At 32.3% G+C, this 18,756-nt stretch overlaps 1 protein-coding gene across 3 annotated transcripts; it reads left to right on the top strand.

The window, feature by feature from the left end:
* The first annotated feature begins 5,641 nt into the window (after window positions 1–5,641).
* LOC132610722 (uncharacterized) lies at window positions 5,642–14,509 on the top strand. 3 transcript variants are annotated; one of them, XM_060325076.1, is made up of 2 exons: window positions 5,642–6,226; window positions 7,261–7,820. In XM_060325076.1, the coding sequence occupies exons 1-2, from the start codon at window positions 5,894–5,896 to the stop codon at window positions 7,582–7,584; spliced, it is 657 nt and encodes a 218-aa protein (XP_060181059.1). In that variant the 5' UTR covers window positions 5,642–5,893; the 3' UTR covers window positions 7,585–7,820. The 3 variants fall into 3 exon arrangements, with proteins under 3 accessions (XP_060181059.1, XP_060181060.1, XP_060181061.1); XM_060325077.1 differs by lacking the exon at window positions 7,261–7,820 and adding an exon at window positions 13,948–14,509 and having other exon boundaries at window positions 5,661–6,226; XM_060325078.1 differs by lacking the exons at window positions 5,642–6,226; window positions 7,261–7,820 and adding exons at window positions 12,387–12,928; window positions 13,948–14,509.
* Window positions 14,510–18,756: the final 4,247 nt, after the last annotated feature.

Raw genomic sequence — 18,756 nt, 5'->3', positions numbered from 1 at the left:
GTGTTTCTAAGTTTATTTTCTCAATGTGATTGAAACAAAAGGGAGTAGGAGCTTGTTTAGATTGACTTATTTTAGGTGTTTTTTTTTACTTTAAGCACTTTTGTAGTGTTGGTGAGATAAAAAAAAAAGTCTTTAAGCCAAAATAACAAAAATAAATCAAAAGTCATAAGTTAGAATTCCTAAAGTTATGAGTTATAAGTCAAAAGTAATAAGCTCGTCCATCCAGACTCTAAAAGAGTTTTTAAAATATAGAACAAACACAAACCAATATGCCCGATTTTGTTTTTTCTCATTAGTTATTTCCCTATCAATTAGCATATTGTACCACCTAGGCACCCAACACTTCACAAACTTTACTGTACTGTCCAATAATATATGGTTCCCCAGCTTGGACATGATGTGGAGAGTAGTCCATAAATAAAAATACCCTATCCCTTCGATTAGTTGGAAGGATCATATCGAAAGAGAAATATAATAGACTAATTTGGCAACTATGGTCTTCCTAGCTGGAAGAATCAAAGAAAAATCTTGAGCATTTTGTAAGTATTCGTTTCATATATATATGGATCATATCGAAAGAGAAATATAATAGACTAATTTGGCAACTATGGTCTTCCCAAGCTGGAAGAATCAAAGAAAAATCTTGAGCATTTTGTAAGTATTCGTTTCATATATATATATATATATATATATATATATATATATATATATCATATTGTTATTTTGCCCTTGCTATAAATTAAATTAATAAATTAAAATGTAATAAAACATATAATTAATTAAATATTACATACTAATTAATTTATAGCAAGGGCAAAATGGTAATCTGACTTTGAAGGTAAGAGATTTTCACTTTTAGTATAATATGATAAGTGGGAATCCCCAAAATTAAAAGTTGATGACAATTTATTGAACGACCATTCTACCCGTCAATTTAATAATATTCATTTAACATTTTTGTATAAAAATGTAAATTTACATTAAAATAAATACTTTATAAAGATAAAATTGATTACATTCATTTTATGTACAGGACAAAAAAACGTTACATTAAATGATTAGTATTTAAGAATTGTTCCATCTATATAAATTCGTTTAGTTATTATATATGGTCTTTACGTTTTGGTTTAGAACTTCCATGGCATGATGCCAACAACCATTTCACTTGTCTTTTTACATTCTTTATTTTTTAGTTATTGTCCTTTAATTGTTTATTTCTTTCATCTTCCAAGATAATGGAGTATTAATTCTTTGCACAGCCTTTTCACTTTTTTTTTTTTTTTGCACTATAAAAGTGTGATCTATCAAACTCAAAGTGAGTTTTCACAGTTCTATTTTGCTTTGCTCCAACATCGATATTTTCTATGTTCTTTTAATGGTATCGTAATTTTTTTATGGAAATGTAATATGTACAATTTTATTTTGTGTTATATAACTCTTTCTTACAGATTATGTTATTGACCCTAAGTTCACGGTTACTACTTACACTTTAATCGGAGTGGTCGGTATTTCTCTCCACAATTTTTACATGTTTTTTTTTTAACATTATGTATTTGAGTTCACAGTTGTGGGACAAGTTCTTGATTTTATTATTTTATTTACTCATTTATTTGTTTTTCCTTTTCAGAATTTGGTATTCTTTTTTTCCCCAGCTTACTATGTTCTTTAAAATTTGATGAAAATTATTGTGAGGAGGTTGTACGATCAAGGTATGATTTAGCGGTCACTTAAGTAGGTAAAAATTACAAGACGATATTTCAACATTGGAAAAAAAGTTAGGTGATTTTTTTCATTTGAATAAGTCTTGGTCGGGAAATTGTCCGATACTTGTGTTGGCAGAAGGTGGTAACTGATAGTCCTAGCGCACACAAGCTACACAGAGACCATCTAAGGTTATATTGTGGGTTAAAAAGTGAATTTTGTGAGCCTCCTTGTCAGATCATGAAAAATAGGAAAAACATTTGATATCCGAGCCAACTTGCACGCACCTTAACTAATTCACTATGTAAAAGTCGTTGCTAGCTTCCACCAACAAAAATACCAAGGGCCTGTTTGGAAAGCCACCTGGTAATTGGAATTGGTGTAATTACTAGGGTAGTAATTACACAACCTAGTAATTACACAGTAGTGTAATTACAACCACCTGTTTGTTTGTCATAACGTAATTACAGTGTAATTACAAGCGTGCTGTTTGGTTGCACCAGTGTAATTACACAGTTAGTTTAATTTAAAAATAAAATTTAATTATAAAAAAATTAAAATTAATATTTAAAAAATACTGCCTTTATAAATGATATTAAATTCGTTATTTAATAATACATTGTTTCTTGAAAATATATTAATTAATAATCATATATTTGTAACTAATATTGTAACAAAAATAATTGATATATATTTTTCAAATTAATATTTAATTTTAATTACTTATAAAACTTAAAAGAAGACTTTTTTTGTGAGAACGTCATGGATTAGATGTTTGACAAAAAAATAATATTAATAAATATAATGCCATAACATTATTCAAATGTTTGACACAAAAAATCCATTAAATGTAAGTGAAAAGTAAACAACATGCAATGTGAAAGCAAATAACTTAAAATTGGACATATAACCTAAATTCAAAATCTAAAAGAAAAAGTTCAACATAATTACTCTTATGTCAAATTCCAACATTACATAAGTAAGTTCCAACGTAACTTAAGTAAATAATTCAAAAGAAAGGAAAAATATAAGTCTATAACCTCATTCACAATGAAATTCTACTTTAATAACGTCACTCGTTATATGTCAAGTTTGTTAATGACTCATTCTTTCCAATATTAAGAGGTGTAGTTTCAAATATTAGAATAATAACAAGGTTATGCTAAATGAATAAAAAAAAAAATACGAGCAATTACATGGAACCACAAGAAGTAAAAGTTGGGAATGAGAAGAAAGAAAATGAAAAATAAATAATATAAAAATAAAAATACATTTTAAAAAATAAAAATAATTCAAAAGTAAAAATAAAAAAGAAATTAAAATGACAGAAATAAAAAAATATTAAAAATCAAAAAAATTAAAATAATAGAAATTAAAAATAAAAAGAAATTAAAGTAAAAAAATAAACAAACTAAAAAGTAACTCTGTAATTACACCCAATTCTCAGCCCCCCTTGAGAATTGGAGAGTGTAATTACACCCTGTCAATTACACACAATTCCCACCTAACTGTGTAATTACTTGGTCAAACAAACAGGCCAAACTGTGTAACTACACCCAATTACACCCAATTCCAATTACCTCGGTGGCTTTCCAAACAGGCCCCAAGTAACACCATCTACGTGATACTATACTCAAGTTTAGACATATGAGGAAAAAGAAAACAAAATCACTTAGCCTTTTTCAGATTTGTACTCTAATCCCCCATGGATCCTTCGAACTTTTTTGACCAGTGACACGTTTAAGTGCAAAAAGTGCTCTTTTCTTTTTTCATTTTTTGATTGATCATAAAAATGATAAACAAGTTGAATACAGAAGTAAACGGCAACTGTGCACTTCTGCAGCCTCTCTGGGTAATAATAAGAAAATAATTGTCAATACTTTTTCTTCGAGAACTTGAATATTAAAGTGTTAAAAAAATTACGCGGAAATAATTAGATTATTGTTCTTTTCGAAAAACTTTAGAAGGATAAATACAAGAAATTTATTCAAAAGGTAAAAGATTATAGGGGGAAAAAATTATATGAATGACTACTGGAAAACTTCTAATTTTCTTGCGCTTTCTAATAGAGTGTTTTCATATTTTCAAATAGTATGTTTCCTAATAACCTAAAACGTTAACTCATTACACATCGTACCCATCTAACTAAATTTAGTTATTCAACTTTGCATATTATGTCTAATCACTTAGTATACAATAATAAAGTTATTTGAATTAGCTAATTGTTCATCACTCTGAGTTTATAATTTTTCCCTTCAAATTTATTAGTATTATAATTTTAATTTTATCTATACCGTTTTAAAAAATATATATTAATTAGTATGGAGCGTACCTGCAACGCATGTGTCCAAAACTAGTATATATATATGTGTGTGTGGGACAACATCTTATCTATGACTTATCCAACAGTAATCTTCCTCATCTGAACTCTGAGGTGCCACATAAATATTCGAACTCTGAGGTGCCACATAAATATTCTTTCTTCACTTTGTTTTCCGAGTATTTTTGTCTTTACAAATTACAATGCATGGTGGGATATATTGCTTTTTAGTTTATTCTTCTTTTTCCTTTTTCACATTTACGGTTTCAATATCCCCGTTTTGTATTTCTTTAGTATATTCTTTCATACCCAAGGAAGCAGGGTGTTCGCAACTTGGCATTATCATCAGGGGCGAAGCTACTATTCTAATTACGGGTTTAATAACTCAATCGTTTTGACGGCGCAAGACTCTGTATTTGTGTTGAAAATCCACCTAATATATATAAAAAATGCATAGAAAGTTAGAAACCTAATAACTTTTTTCTTTTTATTTTTTAATAGTTAGAACTCATAAACTCAAAATCCTACTTATGTGTTTGATTACCGTCTCTCAAAGTCTCCAACAAAAATAATGATATTTTCTTTTTTACAAGCAAAAACTCATTGAAATATTACTGAAAGTGCAGTGCTACTTTTAGACTTTGAGGCCGTATCGTATCTGATGCTATCAGCTTTTTATATGGTGATTGGTGATGATGTGGTAGCTGTGACGTAGGTCCATCTTTACCAAGTTTTCACTAAATTTATAGCAGCAGTCCCTTAACTTCAAGTGCGTGCTCTCTAAGTTTTAATACTCCCCCAGTTTCAATTTATATGAATTTATTTAATTGAACACAATATTTAAAAAAGAATAGAGACTTTTGAAATTTTTAGTTCAAAATAAATCTAGAATATTTGTGTGGATGTAAATCATTTCATAAAGTAATTTTTTTTCAAATTAAGAAAGAAGTCATTTATTTTAGTCCGGACTAAAAAGAAAATAGGTTCACATAAATTGAAATAGAGAGATTATTATATATACAGAGTTGGAAACTTTTCAAATATATTAGGTTGATTGCACCCAATATTAAAAAAAACAAGTATTGGCAAATGAATTGTACATGATATTCCGTGCGTGCTTATTTATAGCTTCGAAGCTTACCAAATTGCACTTATTAATAGTTGTTGTGCTCATTTTTCTTTACGAGTTTAAGTAATATACACAATAAATATTTTTTATACTATCAAGTCATCATTATATATATAACATATCTGATATTCAAAATTTGAAATTTCATATTTTGAGAAAGCTTACCGATAGATATCGAATAACCTGCTAGCAGGGGCGGACCTATGTAGAAATTTTGGGTGCTCCGGCACCCATTAAATTCAGTTACGGAGTGTATAACTGTATAGAAAATATAAAGGAAACAGATATAAATAGTTAATAGAGCACCCCCGAACTCAAAATTCCTGGATCCAGCACCCCCGAACTCAAAATCTTGGGTCCGCCTCTGCCTGCTAGTATAAGAAATTATTTATATTGATGGTGTATAAAACTTTAAATGCGTCTATTAAATAAGAAAACAACAGAGAGTCATCAACGCGAATATATCCCCTAATGACTATTTAGACACCTTGTGTGGAATCTTGCAGAAGTTTGATGCTAATGCCCGATGAGGAATATCTGCTTGAAATTTGGCCTCTATGAAATTAAACAATTCACACCGACGAGTAAGATATGATTAAGTTTTAATATATATAATCTATATTAAATTCCTTAATCTCCCCTTATTTATTTGCTCTATCCAACCCTCTTTGCTCCATCTCAGATCACGCATTAGCTACTATTTCCCAAAGTATAGTTCCCTGTAATTTTGAAGAGTACTCGAAATGGGAAAGAACCAAATCACCACCAAAAACACAGAGTCCCAAGGTGTATGTGAAAAGATTTTCAGAGCAGTGAATATAAGTCCAGCTTTTCGATCATTACGACGAATTTCTACAGTTCATCCACAGACACAACATCCCAAATCTGCTAGTACTAATTCAGCTACAAAACCAATAGTAGCAAGTGCTGATCATCACATAAATGACCCTGCTAAAGCCACCAAATTCAAGCTAGTTGCTCAAAGTGGATCCACCATTCCTCTTGATCAGTTAAATGGCAAGCAAATTCCATTGCAAGAGAAAAATCAGAACTTGTCTAGTGCTGCCTCTAACATGGTACTGTTGAATTGTCTGACCATTTTAATTACTTATTACGTTTCAATATACTCTTTCACGTGTGAGTCTAATTCTTTTTCATTGGAAGTATTTTTTTGCTAACGGGTTGTCGTTAGACTTGAACACAAAATCTCTTACTTGATTTAATAACATGTCTAAATCTTTTGGCTCATTAACTGTATTCAGTGCCGGCTCAAGGGCCAAGCAAGTCAAGCAGTGGCTTGAGACCCCCAGTTTTTTAGGGCCCCATTTTTTTTAAGTTAATATCCTCTACATTTTATTTTATGTGACGTAATTTAACTTGATATGAAATTTAAGAAAGACAAAAAAAAAAAAAATTGTGATATAAAATAAGCCGTAAATATTTGTGTGGTTATAAATTATGATCTCAGTAAAGATAAAATAAAGAGTTTAAAGTTAAATTGAAACATTCGTATTTTATTTTGATATCAAGTTATCAACTTACTACTATCTTTTTCTTAAAATTTTTTTTTTTTTTTTACCTCATAATAGTATAGCAAAAATTAATTTTTTTTACCTCATAATAGTATAGCAATTTTTTTTTGAATCAAGTTACTCAATTTTTTATTTTTTTTGAATAAGACATTTTATTAAAGTTTAGCTTTAGGCCCCTAATATTCTTAAGCCGCCCCTGGTATTGACTTTTAATACTTTTCGTGTAGCTTTCAAATATGTATATTTTATTTTAAATGTTTTGAAGAATCTACATGCGAACATAGGCAAAATTGAGTATTTTGATCCTCGTACTCCGAACCCTTTGATATAAATTGGGACACAAGGGGTACTTGTTATGTGACCAACACGCTTTCTCATGTGTGAGTCTAATTCTTTTTCATTAGTCAAATACGTGAAACTTTTTATTTCGCTAACGAATGATAGTGAGACTTGAACCCAATTTCTCTTACCCGATTTAATAACATGTGGAATGGTGTGATCATATAATCTAGAAAAATTAAGTTGTTACTCTTTGCACACTTTTAACTACCGTAGTTAATTATATTATGTCTCGACAGGTACGTGTAGAATATAATCACAGGGCAGGAGAAAGTGCCACACCCAAGTTTAAACCTGAATCTCTGAAACCTGTGAACAAGCTCCATCAGCAGAATCAAGATCCTTATAAAGGCACGAAAGTTGAACCTCATGTGAACAAGTCCCCTGTAAAGAACATGTTCACTACAGTTCGTTATCAGATAAATGAAGGACCTAAAGATGATAGTAATGAAAGATTTTCTAATTATATCGATCACGTGAAAAACAAGATGATAAATACGTCTAGTTTTGATGATGATCATAAAGTCTCTCACTATGTTGGCCGCTCCAAGTTCAAGACCTGAACTACAACTATTGCTGGTGGGAACAAAGGAGCTGCTTGAAGAATCTTTGCAGAGTTATGTGTATGATTGTTTATCCTTTAAATAAGAGAAATTTGTTGGGTGCTATATATATGATTTTATATATAGGTTCGTATATGTATTAGAAAGATTGAATCTTGGATAAAGGAAAGAAGCTTTTAAGGGTTTGTGTATAATAATGACTTTCTGCTAATTTATGAGACATATATACTTTATCATCTTAAAGGACTTTTGATGGGTGTACGAACTGTATGTATTATTCTTCATAATAGTATGCTAAATATCATACCATCATAGAGACTATACAAGTATATATGGTTGTGAGGTTTAAGGAGAGAGCCAAAAAATAATTTTTTTCAATTGGAAATGCTTCGTACACCGAACTATCTGTAATATGACCTTCATTTTGATAATAGGCATAAGCCTATTAGCAATGAACTTGGGCATCAAGTTTTAATATGTGTGGTGGATGCATTTGTTCATGACATTACCCATGACATCAAACTTGGAGACCAAGTACTTCTTGCTATATATAGAAGAGCTTCCCATAGTTGAAGACACACCAAAAACAATTTGAAGATCTTCTCTTTCTCTTTGTCTTCGTCTCTTCTTTTAGAGTATTATTTTGTAAGAGAGTTGTGTTGGGAAACACTTGTGTGAACCCATTCTTGGAGTGATCTTGTGAGGTTATCCTTTTGGGGTTTTTGGAGTATTAGAGTATTTAATTACTCTAATTTTGTACTCTCTTTGGTTGTTTTGTACTCTTTTTTATATCCGTTGGTGTCGGTAAATTTGCTCCTCTTTTGGTTGTGGATGTAGGTCAAGTTGACTGAACCACGTTAAATCTTTGTCTCCTGTTATCTTTGTTATTGTCTTTAATTGACTACTTTGTCTAATTCCGCACTATCCCGGACTCTCGATCTTAACACTATCCATAATCAACTTAAACAAATCTAATCGACTTATATATTGAATTGCTCAAATTTACTATCTGCATCCGAGTTTGTGTTTCATTTGCATTTATCGACTAGGAGAGTGAAAACTGGGTGGAAATTGATCCTCCTCTATAACATGAGCAAATTTGAGGAGAAAATGTAAACACGCGCTTCGAATTTGATTTCTGAATGCGACTGACGCCATTGATGGAGGAAGCTGGAGATCCTGTTTGGGGGTCATGAAAGGTTTAGGTTTTGTTTGTCCAGTGTGTGTTTCTCTGGCTGTTCAACAGGGTTTTACTTGTGCAGCGCAAAAACGACGATGTTAGAGTGCTTACACCTCGTTGATTGAGTTGGCTTTGCTAAGTGGCTAATCATAGGGCAATTTGCAGGATTGGCCTTCGCTGGAGCTGATCTTTAATTTTTGTCCTTCAAATTGATGGTCTTTAACTTTTGCCCTTCGCTAAAAATTCCTTGATTTCGGGTTTGAAACCCCGCTTAGTCAAAAAATTTTAAAAAAATTCGCAAGATCGAGTTTCGAAAAATTATTTTTGATAAGAAGCAGTTTGAGTTTGGCTAATTAATTTGAAAAGTACTTTTATATAACAATTAATGTTTGGTCAAACTTTCTAAAAGTGTTTCTAAGTTTATTTTCTCAAAAGTGATTGAAACAGAGGGAGTATAGTAAGAGCTTGTTTGGATTGGCTTATTTTAGGTGTTTTTTGACTTTAAGCACTTTTGTAGTGTTGGATGAGATAAAAAAATGTCTTTAAGCACTCGTTTTTAAGTTAAAATAACAAAAATAAATCAAAAGTCATAAGTTAGAATTTTTAAACTTATGATTTATAAGTCAAAAGTTATAAGCTCATCCATCCGGACCGTAAAAGAGGTTTTAAAATATAGACACAAACACAAACCAATACGCTGGATTTTGTGTTTTTTCTCTTTAGCTATTTCCCTATCATATTGTACCACCTAGGCACCTAACACTTCTCCACAAATGTTACTGTACTGTCCAATAATATATGGTTCCCCAGCTTGGATATCATGTGGAGAGTAGTCCAAAAATAAAACGGAAAAGGGCCACATATACGCCTGTACTATCGGAAAAGGATCAAATATACCCCTCGTTATACCTTGGGTCTAATTATACCCTTACCGTTATACTATTGAATCAAATATACCCCTCATCAGTTAAGTATGTCCAAAGTGGACATTTAATCCAATGTGACACTAACATTTGATGAGGTGGATGCCACATATGACATGCCACCTCAGCGCCCCTAACCCATTTATCCCTCTCCTCTATTTTTTTCTTTCACCGCTAAAATTTCCTTCCCTCCACCACTAGTGTAACCATTACCGCCATCATGACCCCTCAATTTATTTATCTAACTTGAAAGATGAAACTTTATCCTTGGATTTCTAAATAGTAATTAAGATAATTTTTTTTGGAACGGACGGAGTATCTTTTGAACATTCTCTCGCATTGGCAAATATCACCGGCTATAGTTCAAAAAGTGACAATCTTGGTGGTGCCTAAAATGCCATGAACAATACTATTGACAAGGAGCCATTAATCGATTTAAACCAGCCTTCCACTGGAGCCACCGTGCTCAGTCAAAGTCGATATTCTGTCGTTTATCAAGGACTGTGATCCTCCTTTAATTTTTCTCTGAAATTCTGCTTCTCTAAAAATCTTGAATTTATGGGTTTTAGTTAAATTTTTAGTTGTTGAATTGTCTGATATGTGAATTTTTTCGGTGGAAATGCAGAACATTCTTCTCTTTTTAGTATGTGTAATTCACTGCCATTCGTCTTGGAAGAGCTTTTGTTATTTTCAATCCAACAATCAAAGTTTTGGTTTTTGATTTGCTTTAAATATTATATGCAGAGTTCTGACTGTCAAGCATCATGGTTATTGCTTTATTCGGTGGTCATGGTGGTAAAGGTGGTGGAGGGAAGGAAGTTTTATTGGTGGAAGAAAAAATAGAAGGGAGGGGTAAATGGGTTAGGAGCGCTGAGGTGGCATGTCATGTGGCATCCACCTCATCAAAATGTTAGTGCCACGTTAGATTAAATGTCCATCTTGGACAAACTTAACGGATGAGGGGTATATTTGATCCAATAGTATAACGGTAGGGGTATAATTGAACCCAAAGTATAACGAGGGGTATATTTGACCCTTTTTCGATAGTTCAGGGGTATATTTGGCCCTTTTCCGAAAATAAAAATATGCTCTTCCTTCTATCAGTTGGAAGGATCATACCGAAAGAGAAATTTAATAGACTAATTGGGCAACTATGGTCTTCCCAAGCTGGAAGAATCAAAGAAAAAACTTGAACATTTTTAAGTATTCGTTTCATATATATGTGGCAGGTGGCAACAACCTATCTAATGATTTATCCAACAGTAACCTTCCTCATCTGAATTCTGAAGTGCCACATAAATATTCTTTCTTCACTTTGTTTTTCGCGTATTTCTTTCTTTACAAATTACAATACATGGTGGGATATATTGCTTTTAAGTTTATTCTTCTTTTTCCTTTTTTACATTTACGGTTTCAATATCCACATTTTCTATTGCTTTAGTATCTTTGTCTATACCCAAGGAAGCATAGTGTTGAAGTTATCGTCAGGGCGAAGCTAGCATTTCAACTCAACATAATTTAGTAGATTTTGATAGACGCAGACTTTCTATTTGTGTGTAAAAATCCACACAGTATATATAAATAATGTATCAATGATTAATACTCCCTCCGTTCCATATTACTTGTCCACTTTCCTCTTTGCACGCCTCTTAAGAAATCATAAATAAAATGTATATTTCACTATCTTTACCTTATCTCCCTCCAATAAATTACACTCTAATCAATATTTATTATTTTCAAAAACACTTATTTAAAATATAGAACTTATAAACTCAAAATCGTAGCTTCACCCCCGATTTTTTTCTCTCCAAGTCTCCAACACAAATAATGAGATTCTTTTTACAATTAAGCAAGAAACCCCATTGAAAATTTTACTGAAAGATCAATGCTACTTTTGGACTTTGAGGCCGTATGGTATCTGATGCATTTGCTTTTTACCAAATTTTCACTTTATTTAAACCAGCAGCCCCTTCAACTTCAAGTGCAAGCTCTAAGTTTTAACCTATTACATATAGAGAGCTGGAAACTTTTCAAAAATATTAGGTTGATTGCACCCGATATTAAAAAAAAAAAAAAAAAGGTATTGGTGAATGAATTGTACATGATATTTCGTGCTTACTTATTTATAGCTTCGAAGTTTTACCAAATTGCACTTTCTTAATAGTTGTTGTGCTCATTTTTCTTTAAGAGTTTAAATAATATACATTGACACTGTAAATATTCTTTATACTATCAAGTCATCATAATATATACTTCCTCCGTTTCAATTTATATGAATCCATTTGACTGAACACGACATTTAAGAAAGAATGAATGCTTTTGAAACTTGTGGTTTAAAATAAGTCTTGAATATTTGTGTGGCTGTAAATCATTTAATAAAGTGAATTTATTTCCAAATTAGGAAAAAGATCATTCATTTTGACACGGACTAAAAACAAAATAGGTTTACATAAATTGAAACAGAGGGAGTATAACATATTTGATTTTCAAAATTTGAAATTTCATATTTTGGGAAGGCTTGCCGATAAATGTCTTTTGAATAACCTGCTAGTATAAGAAATTATTTATATTAATGGTGTATAAAACTTTAAATTCATCTATTAAATAATAAAACACCAGAAAGTCATCAACGCGAATATTTCCCCTAATGACTATCTAGTCTAGACACCTTGTGTGGAATCTTGGAGAAGTTTGTTTGCTAATGGCCCATAAGGAGTATCTGCTTGAAATTTGGCCTCTATGAAATTAAACAATTCACACCAACGAGTAACACATTTAAGTTTTAATATACAGAATCTAAATTAAATTCCTTACTCTCCCCTTATTTATTTGCTCTATCCAACCCTCTTTGCTCCATCTCAGATCACACATTAGCTACTATATCCCAAAGTATAGTTCCCTGTAACTTTGAAGAGTACTCGAAATGGGAAAGAACCAAATCACCACCAAAAACACAGAGTCCCAGGGTGTATGTGAAAAGATTTTCGGAGGAGTGAATATAAGTCCAGCTTTTCGACGAATTTCAACTGTTCATCCACAGACACAAAATCCCATATCTGCTACTAATTCAGCTACCAAGCCAATAATAGCAAGCACTGATCATCACAGAAATGACCCTGCTAAAGCCACCAAATTCAAGCTAGTTGCTCAAAGTGGATCCACCATTCCCCTTGAGTTAAATGGACAGCAAATTCCATTGCAAGAGAAATATCAGAACATGTCTAGTACTGCCTCTAACATGGTATTGTTGAATTGTCTGACCATTTTAATTACTTATTACGTCTCAACACACTCTCTCAGTGTGTGTGAGTCTAATTCTTTTTCATTGGAAGTATTTTTTAGCTAATGGGTTGTCGTGAGAGTTGAACCCAAAATCTCTTACTTGATTTAATAACATGTCTAAATCTTTTGGCTCATTAACTGTATTCAGTGCCGGCTCAAGGGCCAAGCAAGTCAAGCATGGCTTGAGGCGCCCAATTTTTTAAAGTTAATATCCTCTACGTTTTATTTTATGTGGTGTAATTAACTTGATATGAAATTTAAGAAATATTTTTTTTTAAAAAAAATTGTGATATAAAACAAGCCGTAAATATTTGTTGGCTACAAATCATCTCAGTAAAGATAAAACAAAGAGTTTAAAGTTAAATTGAAACAATAGAATTTTATTTTGATATCAAGTTATCAACTTACTACTGTCTTTTTCTTTAAATTTTTAAAAGTTTTAATTTTTTACCTCATAATAGGATAGCAATTTTTTTTTATCAGTATCAAAATTCAAGTATGTCAATCATAGGCATGAATCAAGTTACTCAATTTTTTTTTTAATTTTTTTATTAAAGTTTAGCTTTAGGCCCCTAATATTCTTAAGCTGCCCCTGACTGTATTAACTTGTAATATTTTTCGTGTAACTTTCAAATAATTATATTTTATTTTAAATATTTTGAAGAATCTACATGCGAATATAGGCAAAATTGAGTATTTTGACCCTCGTACTTCGAACCCTTTGATATAAATTGGAACACAAGGGGTACTTGTTATGTAATAATCAACATGCTTTCTCACGTGAGTCTAATTCTTTTTCATTAGTCAAATACATGAATTTCTTTGTTTTGCTAACGAATGATAGTGAGACTTGAACCCAATTTCTCTCATCTGATTTAATAACATGTGGAATTGTGTGATCATATAATCTAGAAAACTTAAGTTGTTACTCTTTGCACACTTTTAATTACCGTAGTTAATTATATTATGTCTCGACAGGTACGTGTAGAATATAATCACAGTGCAGGAGAAAGTGCCACACCCAAGTTTAAACCTGAATCTCTGAAACCTGTGAACAAGCTCCATCAGCAGAATCAAGATCCTTATAAAGGCACGAAAGTTGAACCTCATGTGAACAAGTCCCCTGTAAAGAACATGTTCACTACAGTTCATTATCAGATAAATGAAGGACCTAAAGATGATAGTGATGACCGATTTTCTAAGTATATCGATCACGTGAAAAACAAGATGAGAGATACGTCTAGTTTTGATGATGATCATAAAGTCTCTCACTATGTTGGCCGCTCCAAGTTCAAGACCTGAACTACAACTATTGCTGGTGGGAACAAAGGAGCTGCTTGAAGAATCCTTGCAGAATTATGTGTATGATTGTTTATCCTTTAAATAAGAGAAATTTGTTGGGTGCTATATATATGATTTTATATATAGGTTCGTATATGTATTAGAAAGATTGAATCTTGGATAATGGAAAGAAGCTTTTAAGGGTTTGTGTATAATCATGACTTTCTGCTAATTTATGAGACATATATATACTTTATCATCTTAAAGGACTTTTGATGGGTGTACGAACTATGTATTATTCTCCATAATGGTATGCTAAATATCATACCATCATAGAGACTATACAAGTATATATGATTGAGGCAGAGTTGTGAGGTTTAAGGAGAGTGCCAAAAATTAATTTTTTTTAATAGGAAATGCTTCGTGCACCGAATTATCCATAATCAACTTAAACAAATCTAGTCGACTTATATATTGAATTGCTCAGATTGACTTTAGTATCTGCATCCGAGTTGGTGTTTCCTATTGTAACAAGTGTAAAACACAAGAGATGATAAGTTGCAACATGTAAATGAGAAATGATATGTTTATGCTAGTTCGACAGACGTACAGTCAATTCCATTTATGAAATTGATTGTCAGATTATCCATCATTCAATTTATCCTTTTCACTTTGAGATCTTCCAGCTATTTTCTTTTCAAACGCGTGTCTTGTTTGATTGCTTGATAGTGATCCCCAAAATCTTGCTTCTTTTTAGTCATGGAACATAAATTCAGCTGAGCAGATTTGAATATTTCTTCCGCTATATTATGTTTTCTTTTTGACCAATCCTATCGAAAACCATTGAGTTCATTAGTTTAGAAGACTTTTATTGGATACCTACCTGTTGAAAACCATTGAGTTCATTAGTTTAGAAGACTTTTATTGGAGACCTACCTGTTGAAAACCATTGAGTTATCAATCAATGAAGTGAGTTGAGAATCATATTGAGGTCTCGGGTAATAATGACGTCTCGGGTTCATTCTTCTTATGGGTTCAAGCTTGGGTGGACAGAATTATATTTAGTCTCGTTTTAAACTTCAGTCTACCTATATATGACTGCGACTATTTAATGTTGTTGTTTTGTTTCTTTTTTTTTTTTGGTCACTATTATTAAAAAAAGAGTGATTTAGACATATGTCTTCAATTTCCTTAGTTTCGGCATGCTTCAGGAAGAAGGGATTTAGTTGGCATCATAGACTCTCAAAAGACTCCAAAACCAATCAATCTGAGATTCTTATACAAAGGAAGAGAACACATTGTAGGCAAAGTATACACTTTCTAGACTTTGAGGCCATCTCTTTCTCACATCTTTTTGCTAAATTGTAATTTAGTAATCTAGGGGAAAGTTACCAACTGGAATATGATTCCTAATAGTGACCATCCAATCGACACCTTGTGGAACCTTGGATTTAAAGTGACTAAATCAGGCTCCATATATGATATATAATGATCTCCTCTTATTTATCCAACCTTCTCCCATTTCACAACCAAAGTTGGTTATTTCCCAAAGTAGTGCATTAATTTCCCTGGAACTCTGGATACTTGAAATGGGAAAGAACCAAACTATCATCAAAGATACTGAGTCTCAAGGGGTATGTGCAAAGATTTTCAAAGCACTGAGTTTAAGTCAAGTTTTTCGATGTTGTTCCCGAAATCCCAAGTCTGCTACTAATTCAGCTACTAAGCCAAGAATAGCAACCACAGATCATCAGAGAAATGACCCTGCTAAAGCTACCAAATTCAAGCTAGCTGCCCAAAATGGATCCACCAATTTTCCCCTTCATGAGTTGAAGGGCCAAAAAACAATCCCATTACATGAAAATGACCAAAACTTGTCATTTGCCTCAAACAGGATACTAGTAGAATATAATCACAGCTCAGTGGACACTGAAATACCCAAGTCAGTGAACAAATCCCCAGTAGAGATGTTTGCAGCAAGGGATCATCTGCAAACTCAAGATTATGATGAAAGTACTAGTAAAGACAGGTTTTCTAAATATATCGATCACGTGAAGAGCAAGATGAATATGTCTAGCTTTGATGAAGATGATAGTAGTGGTGTTGGAAGAGCAGCAACAAGAAGAGAAACAAGCTTTGATGAAGATGATAGTAGTGGTGTTGGAAGAGCAGCAATAAGAAGAGACAGTTTCGACGACAAAATCCCTCAGTATATCGACCAATCCAAATTCAAGATTAGAACTGTAACTATTGCTTGTGGGGATTAAGGATCAGCTTAAAGAATCTTAGAAAACTCATATTTTTAACTACTTCCATGTTCATCTATCTATTAGGAAAGATTGATTCTTGAAAGAAAAGGAAATGGGCTTTTAAGGTATTTGATTAAGTAAAATAATCACTTTTATTACTTTGGTTGTAATGATTTACAATTGGTGGTACATCATCTTAAATGTCTTGGTTTAAATACCAATTGCCTGCTTTATTCTTAACAATGTCCAAATTATCATACCATCACAGAGACTATCAGAGTAATCAGGTTGTCTATAAGTATGTTGTTTTTCCAATTTATTAAATACCCCCCAACTTTTAATTGGAGAGTTTTGGTACAACGGTAGAAATTGTTGAGCGACCCGGATGACCTCAAGTTTTGGAGACAATCTCTTAGATAAAAGTAAAGTAAGACCATGTACATTGAAATTGATGCAAGAGAAAGAGAGAAAAAAAAAAGCCGGAGCAAAATAGCTGATGATTTTTATATTTATTTCAACTTGCATGTTTCTAACCAGATTAAAGTGACACATGGCAACTATAAAATAGTTGTAAATGAAACAACTAGGTTTTAAAACTTCCAACCCGTAATTTGCACTCCATCATTTATATAGATCCTTTCTTTTGTATGTCTTCTCGAATCGTCGGATTATGAATTTCTGAAGTAGACAATTTTGAATGAAAGAATGAACAAAATAAAATAGTTTGGCATAATTTTATGATAGAGAAATAAATGTGGAGCCTCCTTGTTTGGGATACCAGATTTATGTTGATTTTCTACCTCCCGAAGTATTTCATCGATTACTACGCACTTCCTCTCTGGGTGCCTAAGTATCCCCCCCCCCCCCCCCCCCAAACAAAAAAAAAAGCCTTTCCTCCCCTCTCGCCACACTTGTCGACTCTAAGAGCTCTACCTTAAAATGCGTTAGATTTTCTATGTTAACAAGAAGGAACGGTTCTATTTGTTTCTTACCTTTAGTCCAAATGTCTATAGAATGGATTAGATTGATTCTAGAATTTTACTATGTTTTTTGTACAAAAAAGGTCAAATTTGCCCTTGTACTTTCACAAGTAAGCTATATTTGCCTTTAGTTATACCTTTTCCACATATTTTCCCTTGCAATCCAATTTAAGGTCATATTTGCCCTTGTACTCTAAAAAATAGCCATATTTACCCCTACATTGATAAATCTCCATGTCCCACCCTAATTTTCCTACGTGGCATTATTTTTTTTCCAAATTAAATTTGGCCACCATTTTTTTTAATCGGCCCACCCGATTAAACTCGACCCACCAATCTAATTAAACCCAACTCCCGCTTAGTACGCTTCGAATGGCTTCAATGCTTGGTTTCTTCTGCACTATGGAGCTCACTGCAATGATACTCGAGCTTTGCAGTTCGTTTGTCCATGTGATTCCACAAAGTACCTAACATATGCCTAGTTCAAAATTTAGAGCAATCCATTAGGTATAGGTTCACAAATTTACCTCAACACTAGGCCTCTTGAATTCAAATTGAATACAAACAACTAAATTTACAGGAACAAGGCAGTGATTAAATCACTTGGAAACATTACAATTTTAACTGTGAAGAATAATTGATCACTGCGATCCAACAACATCAACACTATGTTAAACTTATTCCAATGAACAGAAACAGATAAAATTATGAACAAATCGAATCACACATGCAAATCACAAGAATGTAAACAAATGTGCAAAACAACAAAGACTCTACTGCAATTTATATTAAGGCTTTATATCCATTTGCAGTGAGCTCCATAATGCAGGAGAAACCAAGTATCAAAGTCATTCACAGCGTGCCAAGCGTGGAGTTGGGTTTAATTTGGTTGGTGGGTTGGGTTTAATTAGGTGGGGTTGGGGGGGGGGGGATTAAAATAATTATAATGGTGGCCAGATTTAATTTGAAAAAAAAAAGTATGCTACGTAGGCGCACGTAGGAAAATTAAGGTAGCACATGGGTATTTAACAGTGTAGGGATAAATATGGCTATTTTTGAGAGTTTAAGGGCAAATATGTTTAAAAAGTATAACAAAGAGCAAATATAGCTTATTTGTGAAAGTACAAGGTCAAATCTGACCCTTTCCCCTTTTTTTGTATGTGTAGATATAAAACTTAATTTATTGATCAATATTAAATATAATTCAATTAATATATTTTATGATTTTTTTTTTCGATTCTCCTTTTAGAAATGGAGGATTTTTATTGTGTGGGTTG

Source organism: Lycium barbarum, chromosome 9 (genome assembly GCF_019175385.1).
Source record: "Lycium barbarum isolate Lr01 chromosome 9, ASM1917538v2, whole genome shotgun sequence".
Lineage (NCBI taxonomy): Eukaryota > Viridiplantae > Streptophyta > Magnoliopsida > Solanales > Solanaceae > Lycium > Lycium barbarum.
The sequence above is the reverse complement of the archived record's forward strand: the minus strand, read 5'-3'. Positions and strand labels throughout refer to the sequence as shown.